The sequence below is a fragment of the Hipposideros armiger genome, unplaced genomic scaffold, assembly GCF_001890085.2.
Source record: "Hipposideros armiger isolate ML-2016 unplaced genomic scaffold, ASM189008v1 scaffold_792, whole genome shotgun sequence".
Taxonomy (NCBI): Eukaryota; Metazoa; Chordata; class Mammalia; order Chiroptera; family Hipposideridae; genus Hipposideros; species Hipposideros armiger.
The window spans coordinates 39,558-61,953 of record NW_017732142.1 but is presented as its reverse complement, the minus strand read 5'-3'; the positions used below and the strand labels follow the sequence as shown (position 1 = coordinate 61,953).

The 22,396-nt window shown below is 39.4% G+C and overlaps 1 protein-coding gene across 1 annotated transcript in view; it reads right to left on the bottom strand.

Annotated features, from left to right (window-relative positions):
• The window catches only part of SYBU (syntabulin), a 76,244-nt gene extending 53,854 nt beyond the window's left edge, over window positions 1-22,390 (bottom strand). Inside the window, exons 1-2 of the mRNA XM_019628458.1 lie at window positions 22,282-22,390; window positions 719-916 (exon numbers count right to left, since the gene is read on the bottom strand). Of these exons, the coding sequence (XP_019484003.1) occupies window positions 719-788 (70 nt within the window). The 5' untranslated portion in view covers window positions 789-916; window positions 22,282-22,390. The remainder of the gene's footprint in view (window positions 1-718; window positions 917-22,281) is intronic.
• Between the last annotated feature and the right edge of the window lie 6 nt (window positions 22,391-22,396).

The following is a 22,396-nucleotide window of genomic DNA, read 5'->3' as shown; positions in this document are numbered from 1 at the left end:
TATATATATATATATTCAATTATAGTTGACATACAATATTATACAACATCAGCTTCAGGTGTACAGTGCAGTGATCAAGCCTCTTCCCCATCCATGTGTATATATTTCTAAGATACAAAATATTTATATATTGCAAATTCTGAGACTTGACCTTTACTGATGTTCATGTTCATGGCATCTCGTCCATTGCAATAATGATCTCCATTTCATCTCATAGTTTTTAATATTTTGTAATTATTGAACATTTATATGTATATATAAATGCAAGGTCATAGTCACATTTCAATCTTTAAAAGCAAAGAAAATAACTAGGTTCGCAAGTATGCGAGTCCCATAGGTTTGCATCAATATAATCTGTTCTTTTCATAATTTGGGAAGACTTTAGATGGTACCAAGTAATTTCTTAATATAATTTATGCTGGAATTCATGATAGAGTTTAAATGTCTGTTAGACAATCCAGTTTACATTTTCCAAACGTTCCTCCTTTTTCTATGTCTTTATAATGCACACATGTCACTATACTTACTCAATTGCTAACAACCAGTACAGAAAATATTCCACTTTTTGCCCCACGTCCTTCAAAAAAAAAAAAAGATGTTTCTGAATCCTGGGTACAGCAATAATGTTCCCTGTCTCTATACACAGGTGCTTCACTTCCAATGTGAAATCACTCCCATCACATCACTCTGATAAAAACATGAATATAAAAGCATTTACCTGGCTTTACAAGGCCCGCCTTTGGTTCCTTCTTGTATCGAGCTGACTGGATGCTTCCCTCACCAACCATGCCAATTGTGCATTTCTTTCGAGTAAAGTCTTCATCACTCCCAGGGCGAAAGCCAACAGGACTATTTCCAGAATCCGAGGGCGTTTTCACAGGAGACACTGACTGGCTACTAGGACAGCCTGTGTCATCTGGAAGACAGGAATCAATAAGTGTTTAATGAGGAGGAAGAAATCAATGATGGCCAAGAGTAGCGTGCAGGAAGCCATGCATACATGTGCTCACACACACAGACTCTCCTTACGAAGCCCCAAGGTAACGCCTGTGAATGACTCCCCTTTTATTTTCCATATTTGGTCAATCATTTTAACAAAGAAAATATCTACAATCAAAAAGTAATTTTAAGGCAACACCTTACAAGCTTTCTGGATCACAAATGTTTCTGTAACACTCATGTTGTCAAAACCTAAAGGCTTGTCTGTTTTAACACTTCAGGTAGTCAACTTTTGGGTCATAACTGTCCATAGATTTTTTTTTTTAAAGATTTTTATTGGGGAATTGGGGGGGATGGGAACAGCACTGGGGAATCGGGGGAAGGGGAACAGACAAGTTGCTGTCCTTTCATTCTTCAGTCTAGTTGTGGAGGATGTTGCTTCACTGGCCCAAGCTGACACCATCATTGCGCTTTTCCCTGGCGAGGCAGTTCAGTCACCGGCTTCTGGATGGCAGCTCACGGTGGCTGCTGGCCGCTCACGCTGGCTGCTGGCTACACACGGTAGCCCATGGCAACCCACTGCAGCAGGGGCTGCAGCCTGCGCTGTCGCTGGGGACTCATGGCAGCCCAGCTCCAGGTTGAGCTGTTGTTCAGTATCTTAGCTGTAGAGGGCAGTGTCACTGGCCCTCATATGTGGGATCCGAACTGGGGCCCTCTGGCGTCCCAAGCCAGCTCTTAACCAACGCGCCACTGGGCCGGCCCTGTCCATAGATTTTTTATGGGGTTAGTGATAAAAAGTACACCACAGCAACTCAGGATCATTAGTGGAAACATTTCAGAGCTGTTTGTGCTTGGGAAAAAAGTTACTTGAATATTATTGACCATACTCAGTGTTTGATCATTTGGGTCTATCACTTGGTTAACAGAATGATAGATAAGAGATCAGCTTTTAGGAGTTCAAGGAATGATCTTGTTTTATTATCATACACACCCAACCAAAAATATATCAAATCAGATATAATGCTGTCTGGAGTAAACTCATAAAATGAAAATGATATTCAAATTAGAAACATTCCCTTGATTTGTAAGTTATAGATTATTACCATCACTAGTATAAATTAATATGCATGATATAAAGTGAACTGTGTAGATGCTGATTAAGCAAATGAAAAAGTCATACCTTTATTACTAGAAATGCTTTCCATGTTTATTAAATATTTATGATAGTTGGTTAATTCATTTGTACTTTGATGAGGAGAATTGTATGGGAGTTAAATGCAAATCAATATTACTTAAAAGTATGTCTACTTAAACTAATCAATTAGAGGTAATTTTCATTACTAAATATTTCCTTGTTATACAAAAATATTTTGATGCCAGTAACTAATTAGACAAAAAAAGAATAGACACTTAGTACAAAAAACTTTTAGAACTATTATAGTTTTATGAATATTAAAGGAACTAAAATAATTTGTCATCTATGAAAGGCTATCTTAAAACTCCATAGCTTAACTAAAGACAGAAATAGAACTAGGTCTGAATAAAACATACTGATTGCCTGAATTAAGATGAGTAGAATCTATCTAAAAAAAAGAATTGCTATTGCTTCATTTTTGGCCTTTACTTCAATTTTTATTATGAAATATCCCAGTTCCTAGAACAAAGTGAACTTGGCAACGGTAAAATGATTTATTTCTCCTAATATTCTTTTTTGACTTTTGGACATAGTAATATACATAGGACCTCAACAGTCCATTTCTGGAAGTGCAAGGTGGTTAGTGCATTGCTCATGCCTGCTGTCTTTGATGTCTGTGATGCTCTTTTAAATGTGCAAGATTCTTCCTGAACTCCTGAAGACACTGGCTCTGAATTACAGAGTGATGAGAACCCCTCTTGGCCTCTACTGCGATTGTCCCTGCCTTTCTGTTCCATTTGCATGTCCCATGCTTCAACCCACAGAGATTCAAGATCCTTTCTGAAGGTGCAAAGCTGCTAATTACTCAGGCAGATTCCAGCACTCTGACAAGGCTCAACAGGTCTGACCCTGACTCAGAAGAGCCACTCTTTCTTGATTCCTATCCCAAAGCAGATAAACCCAAAGGAATGAGGCCCAACCATTCAAAATTACCCATCGTCTTTGAAATTATTTCCTTATGAGTCAGTTCCATAAAGTACTTCTTTTGAAAGAGTTGGCCCCAATAAATAAAAATCCACGCTTCAGATTCTCTACCCTAAAAAAATAATGTTTCTCCAAGGGATGAAATTGAACAACTTCTAGTATTGAGAAACACTGTCAAAATTACACTTTAAATAAACAGAAAGCAAATGTGTTCTGTTTGGTTCTTTTAGTATCATTTTGCTGGAGTTAAACAAGAAAGAATATGCACACACCATGTCTTCAGGACTAGCAATGTCAAGGGTTAAGTGCTAGGGTCTTATTAAAAATTGGGAACTGAAATTATTTAGAGTGGTAGCCGTTTGGGAAAGGCAGTAGCAGTTTTTTATTCTGGAATGTGTGCCTCACCTGTCATCAATATTTACAGCCAGTATCTCCAGGGGCAAGGATTGAGAAGATAAATACTGAAATAAATTTTTAACTTTAGTTACTTTGCACAGCATTTGAATTACTGCATAAGCGAGAGTTCACCGGACATTTCTTAACGGTCTAGTATTGTGCTTCACATTGAGGGGGAAACAACAGGAATATAAAACATGGTCTCTCACTAGTTATACAAATATGTACCAAGCCTTGGCACTGAAGCAGCCCAGAGCTCTAATACCCAGTCCCCACACTGATGGAGCTCATAAATAAGCCAAAGGAGTAGCGTAAATATCACTTACAACACACAGTTCCTATAAACTGCCAAGCCTATTAAGGCAAATCCATATCCAAGGAAATCTGTGAGTTATTAGAGAAGCTTGGAACATTTGCCTGTTTTGTCTATTGGGACCAACACAAACAAAGGAATTTAGTTCTGGAAAGGGTGGGGTCTTCGATTTTCCTACTACATAGAGTACACACTTAAAGTTATGGAAAGCCAGACTGGCACAAAGGCAACTGCGCTTCATATACCAGAGTCATCTGGTCACCTGTGGCACCTGAGGTATTTCCTCTGTGCAGCAATGAAGAGGTGGTTATTTTTCATCAAGTCTTGTTTACGGCCCCTTCTCCCCTCTCTCCCATCCTTCCTCTTTCTCCTCCTCCTCATATTTAACGTCATGGTCACAGTTGGAAGCAGACCACCAATCCAGATGAAGATAAATACTTCTTCCCAAAATTCCATGTAAAATATTCTCTGTTCACATTTACGTCCAAGATTCTGAGAGTAGTGAAGACAAGTTAATGTTCTTTGGTTGTTCATGTCTAAACCACACTTGGATCAAGCACCTATTAAAGAGGTTTATTTATTAAACCCACTTTGGTTAAACCCTTTGAGTGAAACTTCTGTTCCTGCTGCTACCTTGACTCCTGAATGTGTCCTGTAGAATCCACAGATGTATAAACACAATATTCATAATTATGGATTTTGTTAGTTATATTATTGTAAGGAAACGATCAACGATAAAAGTTGCCAACATGACATCATGAGGACACCATGTTTCTGGGCAGGAAATGGCAGAAATTCTGAATGATATATCCCAAAAGTTTGGGATGTTTCAAATTTCTAGAAGAATGCCTGAGAAAGTAAGAACATTTCAGCCTGGTTTTGGCGTAAGGGAAACTGTGCTCCATGGCTTTAGGGAGAAGGTGTGCAAGACTGTCAGTCTGTTGGACAGAAAGGAGTTTTTCTTTCAACACATGCGCACACTCACACACACACACCCCAGCTCTTACATAGTTGAGCTTTTACACTTCTTTCTCTATTATTTATCATAAGTATAACTTCATTAAACACACACACACACACACACACACACACACACACACACACACACTCACACACACCCCCAACAGGACCATGTTCCATGTTTTACCCAGTGTGTGACCCATTTGAAAATACAGGGTGATTTTTTTCTGGGGTAAACAATTTTAAATCCCTCTTCCACGGGCCCTGGATGGTCCCTGGTGGAAGTGAGGTCAAAGTGACCCTCATTAAGGCCACATCTAAATGATCACCACCTAAGGTCAAGGAAGCTAATTTACATGTAGTAAATTATTTATAGTAAGGGATAGTTTCTTTTGTTGTTTTTGTTGTTTTTAATTTGTTTTGGATCTGTCAACTTGCAGGACTAAGGACTGTACAAAGAATACTCACAGATTGGGAAACTCTGGAAGTTGAGGCCTAACTAGAGTGCTGTAAGAAATATACCGACTAACTGGTTTCCAAATTGTTGTTAAGGAAAAAATATCTTAAGGTCTATAAAGACAGGCAGGAGAAACAGGCATCTATTATAATTTCGTAGCCTAAAGGTTGTTCAAAAAATTAGTTTGTTAATCTATTTTTCCTCTTTCTTTACATAATAAGCTCTTTGAAAACATGGGAGATAGTTAATAATTGTACAATTATTCCACTTACAGTTCTGAAAAGGTGTGTCTAAGTATCTTTTAAAATAATTTGAACCTTATTTTAAATGCATGAAAGGAACTTGCTAATAAAGGAAATCTGTTGGGGTTGTTAAAATTTTGATTTAATTTTTTATTATAAAAATAATAATTCTCATTGTGCAAAACGTGACGTGCAGGACAGTACAAACAAGTAAGGAAAAATAAAGGGATGGTATTTTCCTATAATTGTATGATGCAGAAAAAAAAATTTAACAATTTGGTATATTTCTTATTGATCTTTTTTTAAATGCATATGGTTGACCTGCAGGCTGTTTGTTAAAATTTCAACATATATTATGGACAGTTTCATACTCTGTTATTGAAAATTTCTCCCTGGAACTTGTTAGGCCAGAAAAGAAGCTAAAGGCTAACAAGAGACAACTCAAACGGGCCCCCATTGGCCAAAGATGGGATAATTTGAGCATCAAATCAACCAACCAATCAATCAATCAATCAATCAAGCAACTGACTGATAACCACTGGACATCTAAACAATCTGTGAGTTCATAGTAATCATACATAAAACAAATCTGGAGAGAAAAAAAGACCCCTTTCACCCAAAAGAATCCCAACCCACTGGAAATCATTGGAAGTGACCCAGGGACCAATTCTTTATATTGAAATGTAACAATTAGAAGGAAAGAAGACTTAGCATATATTCTGGTTGTAAAAACTGTTCCTATAAAAACTATATTTCAGTATAACTGAAATCCCTTATTAATATTGGAAAGTTCTTCCTTACAGAAGCATCCTGGTTGATGAAAGTACATGGAATACTAGAAAGTTACTATTCTGTAATTATTTCTAATGAAGTAACTGATTGAGTCACCAAATATAATCGATGAAACCATTAGAAAGGTGGGTAGGGAGTTTACAGTGGGGGGATCAGGCCTTACCCACCTGTACCCACTAAGTACTTTGCACCATCAACAGCAGGACAACTGACAATAGGTACCTTCTGATGGGATGCCAGGTAAAGCCCATAGCACCTCCTCATGAAGTATTCTTGCCACAAAAAATTACCCCTGAACTTATTCAACCCTTAAAGCTAACGTCCACCTCAGAAACTAAATGGAGAACAGGTAATGAGTTAAACCAGGGGTTGGCAAATTATAGCTTGCAGGCCAAACCTGTTTTCTGCCTGCTTTTGTAAATAAACCGTTTTTGGCACAAAGCCATGCCCACTCCTTTACTTACTGTCTACTGTGGCTTTCGAGTTACAATGGCAGAGTTGAATAATTGTGACAGAGATATCTGGCCAGCAAAGGAGAAAATATTTACTGTCTGGTCCTTTACAGAAAAAGTGTGTTGGCCTCTGGGTTCAATGATACCAAGAGGAAGCAAACAGACCCTTTTTCAACAATTGGGGCTATTTCAATGTTCTCTATCATACCAAGGAATTATGGCAATTGGGTTAGCAATGAAAATGACACTGTAATTATGTAAGAAAATGTCCATTTTTCTTTAAAGAAATACATGCTGAGGTAGACATGGAATGACATGATGTCTGGAGATTTGCTTTAAAATGCTTCAGCAAAGTAAAAAAGCAAAGCAAAGAGAGATAGATGTAGCAAATAGGATAAAATCTTGCTACTGCTTAATCTGGATAAAGTGAATAAGCAGCATATTGGGGTTCACTGCAGTAGTTTCTCTGCTTTTGAGATGTTTTACAGGGTTTCAAAATATTGTATTCACTATCTCAAAAACATTAATTTAAATGAGTAACTATTTAAGACAGATATGAACATAGCATTTAAAAAATCATTTCCTTCTTGTAGGATATTTTAGGTTGTTCCCAACTTTCTCACTATTATTAAATTGCTTTAATAACATTTTTACAGATAAGTCTTTGGTCAAATTTTTTATTATCTCATAGAATGTGTCTCTAAAAGTGGAATTACTAAGACTTCCAAGAAGTTTAAGACAACTTACATTCCTATTATATTTGTATGAGACTATCCCATTTATTAAATCCTTGCCAGTATTATTGCTAATTTAATATTGAAAAACATTTTTTTATGTTTTAGTTTGCATGTATTTAATTATTAGTGAGGCTTACTGTCTTTCATTGGCCTTTTAACTTATTCTATGCATTGCTCATGTCCTTTGACAATTTCTCTATTACAGTGTTAAGGGTTTCTTATTGACCTATAAGAAATCCTTGTGTATGAAATGTGTTAACCCTTTGTCATATCTCATCCAGTTTGTTGTTTGCTTTTAACTTTATAATGTCTTTGACTTTAAAACGTTTTTCTATTTCTAGTTGTCAAATATCACCATATTTTCCTTTGTGATTTCTTCTAAGGCTTTAAAGTTTAGAGTGTCTTTTTTCTTATTCAACATCAACTAAATATTTACCTATACTTTATTCTAGATTTTTATAGCTTCACTTTTCAATTAAATTAAGTCCTTTTGGAATTCATTTTAAAATGTAGTATGGTAATTGCAATATGGCCTCAGGGATAGAAAAAGATAGTCCGAGGAATACAATCTATAATGTTGTAAGCATTTCTTAGGGGGCCAGATGGACCAATGCCCTTTTGGGGAGCCCACTTCATAGTTGATGTAGAGGCCTGACCACCGCATTGTATTTCTGAAACTGATGTTGAATAATACTGTATGTCAACTATAATTATATATATATACATATAACCTCGGGACACGGAGTAGAGTGCGGGAACGGATTCAATGGAATTGTAATAGATAAGCATGATATCGGGGGTGGGAGGGCAGTGGATGGGGGGAGGGGGGTTGTTACCTGGTGAGGGTGAAAAGGGTAACTATTGCATTGTTCTGTACACCTGAAACTAACAATAAAAAAAAAATGTAGTATGAAGTTAGATGGTAACATTATTTTCTTTAATTTTTAGGAAATTTATCCTTTCCATATTACTGTGCAATATTTTTCTGAAGAAATTTTGAAAGCAATGAATATTTTTGTAAATTGAATATAAATATTTATAGTATATATATATATATATATATATAAATAAATATATATAATACATACTTGTATGTGGTGTGATCAAACAATACAGTGAATGTTTAAATTTAAAAAATTATTACAGTAAAAGACACACTGCCATTAATTCTCCTCAAAATAGTCCCCTTCCCTTCGAATACATTTATCCCACCATTCTTTCCACTTTCTGAAGCAGTTCAGAAGTCCTCTTTTGTGAGTGTCTTTAGTTGTGTTGTCATGGCTGCCTCGATGCCCTGAATCATTGTGACTTTGGGGAAGAGCCAGAAGTCACACGGTGCCAGATCCGGTGAATAAGGTGGATGAGGACACACTGTAATGTTTTTATTTGACAGAAACTGCCATATACCAGAAGCGATGTGTGACACTGAGCATTGTCATGATGGAGGATGATTTATGGCACACTTTAAAACATACCTTCTCTCAACATAGCTCACACCCAACTGACTGCACCAAACAAGTTGAAACTTGTCACACACTGTTACTAAGGTTCAATGTGCCGTTTCCTGTATTGAAGATCTCAGCCTTCCCATTGGATGGCACTCGGAAGGAGCATTCACTGTATTTTGTGATCACAGCAGAAAGACTCTGTGTTACACATCACTTCTGGTATGGCAATTTCTGTCAAATAAAAACCTTATGGTGTGGCCTTATCTACTTTATCCATGGGATCTGGCAACATGTGACCTCTGGCTCTTCCCTAAAGTCAAAATGACGATGAAAGGTAAATGTTTTGAATTGATTCAGGACATTGAGGCAGCCACTACAGTGTAACTAAAAACACTCACAGAAGAGGACTTCCAGAACTGCTTCAGAAAGTAACAAGAATGATGGGATAAGTGTGTTGGAAGTGAGGGGGATTAATGGCAATGTGTCTTTTACTGTAATAATTTTTTAAATTTAAACATTCACTGTATTTTGTGATCACACTTCAAATATGTATATATTTGAAAATATATATATATATTTTTTAATCTACAGTTAAAATATTAGAATTGCCCAAAGTGTGCATGTTTGTTATACAATTTCTTAATATTTAACTAAAGTTCCTAACAACCACTGCCATCGAACACATTTGGTGACAATTATGATGACCAAGTCCTTACTTTACTCTCATTGCACCAATTAATTACACATAGAATAAAACACTAGACTCTAAAGATTACAAATAAACATTTCTTCAAAATCCAAGAAACATCTATAAAACTATTGGTTTATTTTTTAATTTAGATCTCAAAACTCATTGTTGAACTAAACAATTCCAGAAGACATACTCGTACTTAAAAATAACATCAAGTGGGGGAAAATGTGGTTCTGTGCCATAATGTCTTGAAACATTCAGTTATGGTTTGATGCTGTTCAATGTTCAGTTGCATAATTTGCAGGAAAAAAAATCATTGTATTTTAAGGAAATATTACTTAAAACTATATGGAAATTTAGTTGATTCTCATGAGTGACAGAAGCATTTGCAGATGATTTATTCATCCATTCAAAAATATTTACTGTGTATCTACTATGTGCCAGACACTGCTATAGGTGTTACTATTGTTACTGTTTTAGATACTGACGTTTTTGAAGATAGTCTGATCAAGACAGATAAAATGTCGTAGGTTAAACTCATTGTTAATATGAACCCTGTGAAATACCACAAGCCATTCAAATGAACTGAAAGGAGGTAAGGTAAGGAAAAGTATTCAAATGCACTGAATGTAGGTAAGGTGAGAAAAGTAACATTTATTAAGTAGTTATCACATAGCAAGAACACTGATTTTTATCATATAATTCAATAATATCTTATTTTATAGGTGGGAAACAGAGGCTCAGAGAGGTTAAGAATTTCAGTCCTACATCTACTAAGTAATTGACTCAAGTTTGAGTAATTGACTAAGATTCAAACTCAAGTTTGTCTGACTCTATAAAGTCCTTGTTTTTCTAAGTACCACAAACTAGCTATTTTCTCAATTTTTCTACGTATGTTTGTTCTGAGAGGAAACAGCAGCAATTCTGGGAATGCTCAAATTAAAAACAGACAAAGGAAGCTGTTAAAAATGAGCCATCCCATAATAAGCAGACCACAAAAATTTGAGGCAAGAAACTCTTTCTAGTTGTTTCCAGTTTTCCATATTCTTGCTTTCACACAGTAACCATATAATGCTTGCCATTCATATTATATAATTTTGCATTCTAGGTTTTCAATAGCAAAACTTGAACTTCTACTCCATCTAATTTTAGTGTATTTTTGGAGCAAGAATTCACAAGTCTATAAGACTCCACACTAATTTTGCTTCCGTATTATATAGTGTGATACTACCTAATTGCCAGTGTTCAACTGTAAGGATTCCATCAATCCGTCCATTCATCCATCCTTCCTTCCTTTCCACAAATAATTACTGATTTCCTATTGTGTTCCAGGTAGTCTTCTAGATATTAGAGATATATTGATGATCAAGACTCTAAGATCCTTGTCCTCAAGAAGTTCACATTCTGGTGGTGAAGAGAGACCGTTAACAAACAAGTAAAAAATATAGAGAAGATATTTTGATTGTGATGTACAGTTAATGAAACAAACTGGGTGAGAGTACATAGACGAGCTAGGTGGGAGGTGGGAAGGTACTTCATCAGATAGGTTATCATAGAAGGTCCTGAAGAGGTAATTTGAACTGAGACCAAAAAATGAGGAGAAACTCATTACAGAAAAGACAAGAAAAAGAGCTCCTTGACAGAGAGAAAAACAAGGAGTTTGGGACATTGAGGAAACTGAAAGGAGTCCAGGGAGGCTGAAGGGGAGAGATAATGGGGCTGATGGGAGGTAGGAGCCCGAGCAGGTTCAGGATTGTGGGCCAGGCACCCTAAGTGCGTCTTAAGTGCAATGGAAGCCACAGCGTGTGTTAAGCAGGAGATGCCAACAATTTGGTTTGTGGAGAACAGGCTGTATTAGTGATAATATATCTAGCTCATATTTACTGGGTGCTCACTAACTACCAGGTGTGTTCTAAACACTTACTTAACACAAGTCTTAATTAACTCAATCCAATATCTCCTTGGGATAGGTACTAATATCATTCTGCTTTGCAGAGGGCATACAAAACTATCACTAGTGTTTAAGCCACCTGTGACGTCACAGTAAGTGGTAGAGCCACAGTAGGAATCCAAACAGGCTAACTCCAGAGCCTCCTTCTCAATCTCTATGCTGTGTGCCCTTTGCGAATGAAAAAGCAGAAGCAAATAAACCCACGTGGAGGCCTCCACCACAGTAGAAATGAGAGATGAAAGTGGTTTGACTAGGGTAGTAGTACTGAAAATTGAGAAAAGTAGATGGATTTGGGATATATTTTAGAAAAATCACTGACTTAATTTATGATACTGGAAAACAGGAAGGGATCAAGAATGTCTTCTAGGTTCTTTGCTTCAACAGGGAACATGGTGGTCATTTCTGAGTTGGAGAAAAATGGATTTAAGAGTAGGCAGAGGGTGAAATGAAGACTTCTGTTTTTGATATGTTAAATCTGAGGCACAAATTAACCACAACATTGGAGATATCAAATTGGCAGTTGGATATGATATCCTGAAGCTCAGGGAAGAGGTCAAGAAGCATCACCATTCTACAAGTAAAGGATTTAAAGATATGAGCCCGGGGCGGCTGGTTAGCTCAGTTGGTTAGAGCGCGGTGCTCATAACACCAAGGTTGCCAGTTCAATCCCCACATGGGCTACTGAGCTGTGCCCTCCACAACTAGATTGAAACAACTACTTGACTTGGAGCTAATGGGTCCTGGAGAAACACGCCATTCCCCAATTAAAAAATAAAATATAATAAAATAAAGACATGAGCCCTTGCGGAGGGCAGAAAGGGAAGAGAGCTGAGGACTGAGACCTGTGGCACTGTGACATTGTGGGGACAGGGAGGAGGTGTAACCAACAAAGGCATTCGGAGTGACTTGAGACGCAAGAGGAAAGCTCAGAGGAGTGGGACCACAGGAGCCAAGGAGGAAACTCTTTCCCAAGAGAAGGGCTTGTTCAATTGTGTTCACTGCTGCTGAGAAGTGGAGGCAAATGAAGGCAAACAAGAGAATGTTAGCTCTGCCAAAGTGGTCACTCCTGTGCTTGACAAGGGCAAATTATGGAGACAGGATTTTGGAGAAGTTTTGCTGTGAAGAGGAGCAGAGAAATAACCTGGCAGTTGCCAGCTGATGGGGGTCAAGTGGAGCTTCTGTTCTTTGAAAGATGCCTATACTGGAGCATAGGTGTATGCTGATGGAAATGAGGCTGTAAAAGTAATTCAAATGAAGCACCTCCACTGAGACATGCAACCAACATCCATAAAAATACAGCGGAGAGTGGAGTAATTATTTAATGAATGTCTCCCTGGTTTCTTGGAGACAAAATAATCATTTTGCATACAAACATTCCTGGGATTTCTGAGCTATTTTGGAGCCTCAAGTCCTTCCATAAATGTCATTCTGGTGCAGCCTCGGGCAGTAAAGGAGGACGTGAAGTGAGATGAAGTGAGGCAAGTCTCCATTTCTTCCTAGAACTTGTGCTCTCTCTGAAGACAAGGGCCTCTGCTTGGTTTTTCTACCAACCATCAGTCAAGTTGTTTGATTGTGTTAGCAGTCAGAGAAGGAATTTGGAGGGGGAAATATCTTGGTCCAAATATGTAATGTAGTGTGAGTAAGCAATCTGTCTAGGAGTTTTGGTGAGGGAGGTGCTGATGCTGAAATTGGGAAACAGGGTGGCTCTATCATTGCCAGAGACAGGTGAGCCCGGCAAGGGGCGGGTACAAACTTTTATTTCCCTTACTCTTTTGAAGGATTATGATCTTTCCAATATAAGCATGTTACTAATACTTGTGACCTTCTCTCTCCTTGGCAATATGAGTTTATTTGCAGTTTCTAAGCCATGCCTTTTCAAAGACTCAATTATTTTTTTAAGGTTCCTTGGTAGGAGAAGGTGGGGGAGGGGGAGAACTGGAAGGATAGGGAGGAAAGATAAAAGAGAAACAGAGGCAGACACCAAGAAGTTATCTCTTAGTCTCCTGGAAACCTTATAACAAGGAAACTCCAAACCACTGTAAGGACACCTGAATTCCAGTTGGATGTCTTGTAGCAATGTAAATATTTCCCCCTCTCCTTTCTATTTTTTTCTCACATTGAGAATCTGAAGATAGCGATGGTCAAGATGGACTCAGGGATAACAATGGAGACCATCAAGGAAAAAACAATGCTCATTATGCAGTTTGTGTAATTGCGGCATTTGGATTTTTTTTTTACCTGGAAAAAGTGAATTGTTTTAGACAATATACATGTATCATGGTATTTAGTTTGTTTTTTAGAAAGGAACAAAGGAAGAAAAGAGAGGGAAAAAGAAGAAATATGCTCATAAACAGTCTAATTCCAGTGACACTCATAAAATAAAATTCTGAATTTTGAAAGTTAGCCTCACAGGCAAAAAGTCCATCCACAGTAGAATGGCTGGATAAATGATGGCCTTCTGTACAGTGGAATACGTGCTGTCATTGCAATGGATGAGGGGACTTCCGTGCACTGGCAAGTAATGACAGGTACAAGTACTGCCTGAAATACACATTCTTGGACAGGAGACCTGTCAGTATCACTCATTGCTCTAGTTCACCTCCTAGGATTAGTCCCTGGCCACAATAGGTGTTGAATAAATACCAGGGGTGCCAAAAAAAAATGTACACATTTTAAGAGATGGTATCTATGTATTACTTTTCGAAGTTGAATTGAATTACGGCAGCAATGTGTAGTATGACATTCGCTCAAAAGATGGCGTTAATGAAATGAATGCTAGCGTCGTCCATTGTATTACAATTTTAATACTGTTGTTTCCTTTCTTAAAATGTGTATATATTTCTTTGGCACCTTCTGTATTTACTTAACAAATCAACAGAAAGGATCACAGAGGAATACAGCACAATTTCACTTTGGCAAAAAGCAAAACAAAATATATCCTATATATGTGATGACCTTCACGCTGACATGTGTTTCCACATTTCTATTACTCTTAAGTTCAAAGAAACATAATCATAAGCATCAAAGGAAACATAATCCTCAGAAACACTGCAGAATAAATAGAAGGGTAGGTTAGGGTCCACGTGTTCTCAAGGTTTCTGAGAGTTAGGTCAGCCATCTGCATGGGCACCCACACCAAAGGACAGAGAATAAAGACTGAGCCAGCCAGGAAGACGTGGGACCCCAGAAAAATTCAACTGAGTGGAAAAGTTGACAGATGTGTTTCTGCAGATAGGGGTGAGTGCTGGACTAGCCCACCTGAGGAGCACTGGTGTGCACTGGGAAGCTTGGTGTGGGCTCCCTAAACAGAGAGAGCACTCAGCCCCAAATGAGCGGCCTCCTTCTGAGCCAGAGGAGTGTACCTCAGGCAGCAGAGCCCCTGGACATGACAGCCGCGTGAGAAGCAGCTGGGACAGGAGTCTCTCTCTGCTCTGGCAGAGGGGCTGGATTGTGTCTCCAAAGCAAGAGCCAGCCAAGCTGAGCAGCAGGGGTGGTTTGGGGCAGCTCCTGGGCCCAGGAGCTAGCAAAGCCACTTTACAGCACAGGCATGCCCAGCAGTCTTGCATACCTGAAGCGCATTGAGTCTCCTCAGTGGAAGGTGATTGGCGTTTTCTCAGAGTGCAAATCACCTGGGGCGTAGGGTGGGGTGGTGATTAGCGTCAGGTTGGAGTCCCGAAAGTGTGGGTATGTGGCTTTGTGTTAAATGCCTTCTTGATTCTAAAACTGGGCTGCTGATTTTTCCCACGGCTTGCGGGTGCCAACTCTCGGGGGGAGCATTTTCTGACTTTCTTGGCAAGAGATGTGTCTTCTAGCTACCCACAGCACTGGGGGGCACGGTTTTGTCACGGAGATTATTTTTTATTGCTTGACTGGAGCTCCTCAGGACGGGAAAGTTTCCTTCATTGAATAAACCTATTAAACTGAGTAATGGGTACGGCTCTAGTTCAGTGGCTCTCAACCTTTCACAGGGGTCGCCTAAGACCATCGGAAAACACATATTTTCAATGGTCTTAGGAACCGAGACACCGCTCCTCTATCCGTCTCCAGGCCCACATGCAGATATGCCCACATACGAGTACCCAGCGACCCCTGTGAAAGGGCCGTTAGACCCCCAAAGGGGTCACGACCCACAGGTTGAGAACCACTGCTAGTTGTTTTATTTCCCCAACTATTAAGATAGCATTCTGCTCTCAGTAGGTTTTATTAAATGAGTGAAAATACATCACTTGTCCTGTTCTCATAATTATGCCTTCTACCAAATTCCAACAAATACCTATTAAGCAACTGCTCTGTGTCGTGTCTGGTGCAGGGAACTATATTGTTCCTGCCTTTCATGGAGCTTAGCCTACTGAGGAGTCAGGTAACTAAGAGAGAAGAATAACAGAATTTTCAAACCAGGTCATGTGTTATGATAGAAGAGGCATATAGAGGGGCACCGAACCTAGACTTTGAAATGCATCCTTCAGCTACCTACCCTGGCCTAGAAATACACTTACCTATACAGCTGACTCTTGAACCACCTGGGTTTGAATTGCCCGGGTCCATTTATATGTGGATTTTTTTTTCAACATACAGTTGGCCCTCCATTATCCCTGGGCTTCCCATCCACAGATTCAAACACCCTTGGATCGAAAACAGTATTTTGGATCCATGGTTGGGAATCCGCAGATGCAGAGGGTTCACTATATGCATTGTTCTGCGCCATTTTATGTAGGGACTTAAGCATGGGTGGATTTTGGTATCCACGGGGGGGGGGGGGGGGGTCTTGGAACCAACATCCCGCGGATACTGAGGGATGACTGTAGTTAAGGTTTTGGGAAGTCAAGTTTTATGCAGATTTTCAACTGCATGAGTGTTGGTACCTCTAACCCCTGTGTTGTTCAACAGCCAATCGTATTCATGTCCAGCCTTTCTTTTAGCCAATCGTATTCATGTTCAGCCTTTCTTTTCTTCCTTATATGTGTGTATTTTGGTCTCCCCCAAGTCTCATTACGAAGTTATCACTTCTCTACTATTTTCAATCTCTCACTCTCATTTCTTTCTTTCTCTTTATCATGTATTCCCCTCAGCCTAAAAACCTTATCAAAATACCTGTCATTGGATCAACACCTTATCTTCACGAGAAACGCAACACTTGTTTTTTATTCTATTTTCTCTTTCTTGTCCCACTTAGCCTTTTTCAAAGAGCTGTCCACACTCTATTTATCACCAACCATTCACATGTCAGCCTTACGCAATTTGGATTCCATCCCCCCGATTTTCTGGGATTGTTTCTACCTAAAATCACTGAAAACATAGTGGCTCCTCCCTGAGTACCTTTTAGCGCACACCTTATCTAACCCTGCTGTGACCTCTAAACGTGTTGGCTATTTCTTCTTGAAAGTCTTCCTTGGGGATCGGAGTCATTCCTGGCTCTCCCGCTTCCTCTCTTAAGCGCTCATTCTCAGGGGCCTTGGTTTCTTTATTCTGCCCACGCTTTTTATCTCAGAGTTCTAGCCTTGGTCCTCTACTCATCTTCCTCCAGGCACTCTCCTGCGGTAGGATCATCGACTCCCTTGACTTCAGCTACCAACATCTCTGACTCCTCTTTACTCTAGACCTTCACCTGTATCTCAAATGCAACAAAGCCTAATCTGAGCTCATCCACCTGACTCACTGTCCTCCCTAGTCCTGCTACTCAGTCTGTACTCATCCAGTGGACACCTAGACACACCCTTTCCTGCCCTTCTGCTTGCAATTAGTGACTGAGGCCTCTATGCCCTCGCCCCCTATCCGCACAGATATCATTTTATCAGTCTTCCCTTAGACAGCCACAATGGTCTTCAAACCAGGCATCCATCATTGCCTGCCCCTCCCATCCACTGTCCAACACATAATCAGAAAGATATTTCTACATTATAAATCTGCTCACAACTCTTCCCTGCTGAACACCCTTCACTGGCTGGGCAAGATCGTTAGGAATTGCACAACGGTGACCCAGGAGCCATGCTCTGCTATTTAGGCACACTACTTGGCCCACAAAACTAAAACGCTATGTTTTTAAAATTCTGAATACTGGTAGAAGGGGAACACACTGTCCAGTTCCAGAGTCCCCTCTCTTGTCATCTATCCGAGCGGCCTCACTCTTTACATTGCTGGTCTAGTTCGTGGATGGATCCTTGATCTCATGGATCAAGTTCTGAGCACAGTATACAAAGCCTTTCCTGATCTGACCCTGCCTGCCTTTGCTAATCTCATTTCGTGCTTTTAACTCAGGTCTGCTGATGCCAAGGCTCATGTTTATCTACTACACCACACTAATTAATGTTACTTCTTTGAATCCCTGGGCTTATGGAATGTGAGAAGTAAATGTGATGATAAATGCAGCAACAGACTCAAATTACAAGGAAGGAGTGTGTGTGGCGTAGGGGTGGGTAAAAGGGAGAGGGAGACAAAACTAGTGAGCAAAGAAAGTCATGTAGGCTGAGGCAGCTGAGTGCTTGAAATATAGATCATGCAGCAGTGCCTAGGTTCCATCCTCATTAAAATGATAGTAAAGTCTTAGAGTCTGTTTTTTCCCCCTTCCCAGCAGGTTGGCAGTCATTCAATTATACTGTAATTCTGTATTGCAGCTCACTTCACTTCAAGCAGTTCATCTCAATTCTGATCATTATGTTCAAATGCTTACTCTACCCAGATGCCAAGTTTCCTCCACTGGACAAAAGCATAGCAGAAATATTTCTGTTTGGCAAGGCCTGGCAAATTTCTGGAGACATTGTCATGCCATGGCAGAGCGCTAGTCAGGTTGCAATTTGCTTTAATTGTTCTTCCCACAAACAGCAACAATGATTACCTCTAGGTCATTGACACTCAAAGAAGGATTTCTTCATAGCCACTGTAAAAACCAAAACACTTTCTGTCAACACCTTACTCAGGATTAGACCACAAAGAATCCGGGATTCTGACCACTCAGTGTATTGATTTGGTACATGGTTTTTAATGGGTTAAAGTCACACACTTGCCTACGTATCTGTGTATGCAGATTAGAAACAAGGAAATAACTCAGAGAAATCACTGGTCTCCCATAAAACAACCAGTGTTCTATACGCATAATTTGTTCCACCTGCCATGTTTACAAGGCACCCCAAGGAGAACTAGCTTAAAACCCAGCAATCCATCTGCCTCCCAGTTCTGAGGGGCACTTAGTGCCTCAAACTAAGCAAAGAAGGATGCACAGCAGGCTGCTAACCATGTCAGGTGACTGATGTATGTGACTGAGTTACCCAGGTCATCAGCTCTTCAATAGTGGCTGCAGTCCTGGCACGATGACACACACAGTTAATGACCAACAAAATAAGGGAGAAAAATGGACAAAGACCTACATTCAGTGGGCCACATCCAGGACACAAATCATAAATACAGGTTTTATCACTTCTCATGGGCATGTGAAAACAAGAAATATGGCACAGGGGCTTTGGGGGGAAAAGATAAGGCGACTGTATGCCAAAACATTGATTAAAAAAATGATTAAAAATAAAAGAGGGGACGCAAAAGCAGATGTTTTGTTACTATTAACGGTACTTCCTTATTGTGTTCCTTTTTTAAAGAAAGCATTAGTTAATATTTACTAAAAATAAAACGCCTGGCTTCCAACATGTACAATATAAACTTAACTGTGCCCAACTCAGGCTACAGTGAGTAAGACTGAATACAAACTGTAAGAAATAGACTGTTTTATTATAACAGGAGAATGATGTTGGAGGACAGTGCAAAAAAACACATGCATATCTTCAAAAAAATTCTGCTAATAAGCTATTAAAAGAAGAGCTCTTTGGGGACACACCCCAGATGAATGGCAAAAGGTCACATACCACTCCTTCCCTCTGAAATGAGATAGATACAACATACAAATTAGCATATAGAATATCAAGTTATTCCATGTTCCTTGTCAAGGCTCTCCCATGGGAAGGAAGGGGGGAAGGCAGTGGCATGCAGGAAGGAACAGAGAAAGTAGGTGAAAATGGACAGGTCACTTTGAAAACAGTTCCCAGTCTTTTAATTTCACAGATCAATAAAATTAAAGGAAAAACATGAGGGTGAGGGTGGAGAACCTATCAACTATCACGATCTTTTGTTATAATACAATCGTAGGAAAGCCAGACTCTCAAAATAAAGGATAAGCCTTTATATTAAGTAAATTCAACTTTGTGTAAACTCACAACATTATCTTTCTTTTAAAAACTGAGCATCTTAGAAGGAACATATGCTCTTCATAATTAATGCCTTTGGTACAGATTTGGGGAAAGTGTCTCTAGCTTGCAGTTTTGAAAAATGTAATTTTCAAATTAAATTGCATTGTGTTTGAGTAACATCTTCCTCTGTCGTTTCATTACCAGATTGTAACAATTCCCCTAACTCTGCATGTCTCCTTTCACATTAGTGAATGTGATGATTTATAAAGAAGACAGGCTAATGCAGTAGGATCACTGTAAGGTTATAAAGCTAGGGTGGTAATAGACGGCTCTAAATAAGTTCAGTTTCATTCTAGCAGAGGACGGCATCTGTAATGTTTTCAGGTACCCTGGTCTCTGACTTAACTGCCATGATTAAGCCACCAACACATATTCTGGCCTTACTGTCAAAGTGGCTGGATTAAAACCAGCTATTTCCCCCTGCTGGCTGGACTGTTTTACATTCTCTACCTCACTGCCTGCAGCTTTAATGCTCCCCACAGAACCAAACCCATTTATTTCTCATCCACAGACTGACCTCCTAAAGCATCATTAACACACCCCCAAAGGCCTTGTTCCTGTCAATTTTAGTCAGCACAGCACTCAGAGCAGCCATGGGGTTTGCAAGGCTTCGGTAGGGAAGAAAAAGGCACCAACCCAAAGCTTGGGGAATCACCAAAAGACAGGAGAATGAGGCCCGGGAATGAGGGGGACTCCTATTAGGAGACTGGATGCAAAGCTTACAATGGAAAGGTAGCTTTTAGGCACTTATAATTAGTAGCTTCTGCCACTCAATTCTCAGCTCATTAATGGAAGATGGATCAATATCTACTTTCGATTTTCATGTACAGCATTATGGCCTTGGTGGGAGACAGGTCTCCTAGGAAGGAAGGGTGACCCAGGAAATGGGTCTTGGAGAGAGTGATTCATGACCAAAATTAATAATTTTATTTGTTTGCCAGTATTTTCTAAAATATGTTTGGAATTTTTGTTTTGATTTGACTTTTTTTTTTCTTTCTGGTAACACTAGTCATCCTGAAGTCAGTTAAAGAGAAAATGATTATGTGGCGAGAATATCAGGATAAAGGTGGACTTCAGTTATGTACACAAGCCATGTCGGGTTCATCCACACTTGACCAGAGTGATTCCTGAGTTTCAAATGGAGTGAAAGTAAATAGCATTACACTCTGCAAATATGACTTCAGTTTCTGAGGCTCTAAACTGCTCCAGTTTGTCAGTTTTCCTTTTGTTTCCTTCCTTATCAAGCAAACCGTCCGTGGGTTTCCATTTTAAACTAGATTCATATCGTTCCAGCAGCAATAAATAAGTTTTAAAATATAATATGTTGATAGAATGTTTTTGCAGAACCATGCAGATAATCTGAGGCTTTACAGAAACAAAATAAAAAACAGCACAATATTACGATTCTATAACTTATGGATGGAATTCTTTTGTGAAGGTATATAAATCCAAAGCTGCAGTTTTAAAAATTCCTTGAAAATGTAGTTACCACTACTAAATAGAACGAAATGTTGTATTCTGCTAAATGAAGGCATTAATCGTAGCATCTTGATTCACATGTCCCTTCTCATACATGGGTCAATCTTCGAATTACATTTTCCTAAGTAAGTTCTAAAAATTATCCGCTATGAAACATTCTTCATTAATCATAAGACAGTCACTCCTTTAAAGTTTACCCAAATTCCTAATACTTCGCCAAGAATTCAAGTCTTTCTAAGTCATGTGCTTCAAGGTGTATAACAGGCTCTGTCAAGTGATATTGGTGGCACCTTCAGAAGCTATGAAGAGATTTGTGCTTTTCCCAAATACACTCAGAACTTTAAGGAACTTCCTAATCATGTGCCTAAACTGATATCCCTACTTCATCTTATTAAGAATCATCATTTATTAAGCACCTCTGTAAGCCAGGCACTGGTCTAGGAGTTCATTTAGGTACATGGTCTCGTTCAACCCCACAGCAACCCTACAAGGTAGGTATGACTCTTCCATTGTATGGATGTCACAACTGAGGCTTACAGAGGTCAACCCCAAGGTGACACAGCTTGTAAATGGTGGAAAGGCCAGGGATTCAGCTGAGGCCTGGAGGATTACATAGTCTGTGCTCTTCTCCTCTTTCTAAACTATACGGCCAGTCCTGGGGCGTAAACCTCCTTGATCTTGAGGGTTTCAGAGTTGCTTTATCTTTGGGAGTTCCATAAATAGAAGCCCACAGGCTTATAAAGGCTGCTAGTATAAAATGCAAGCTAATACGTTTTCCAGATTTAACAAAGGAACACATTTTTTTGAAACAGCCCATGTATTTAACAGGAATACATTTTTTCAAACAAGAACTCTGATTTTTACATTGTAAATTATAAACTAGAATCACATTAAAATGAAGTTCCACTGGGTTGAGCCATATGAAACTGTTGTATTTGTAGGTCAGAACAGTGAAAAAGGTGCAACAACAGAAGTCTAGTTCTAGGCTCTATGGGGCCCGATTCAGGTCCACTCATAATACACTGGCCTGGCACACACTTTGTGCCTGTATAGGGCCTCCCATGGATACTGTACCTGAGCAGAAGCTGTTGCTGCTAATGGTCCTCGCTGAGCGCCCAGAGCTGCTGGGGTTGAACTCTCTGCTCTCTTCCTCAGAGAAGGGAGACTCCGAGGCCGGGGACACTTTGTG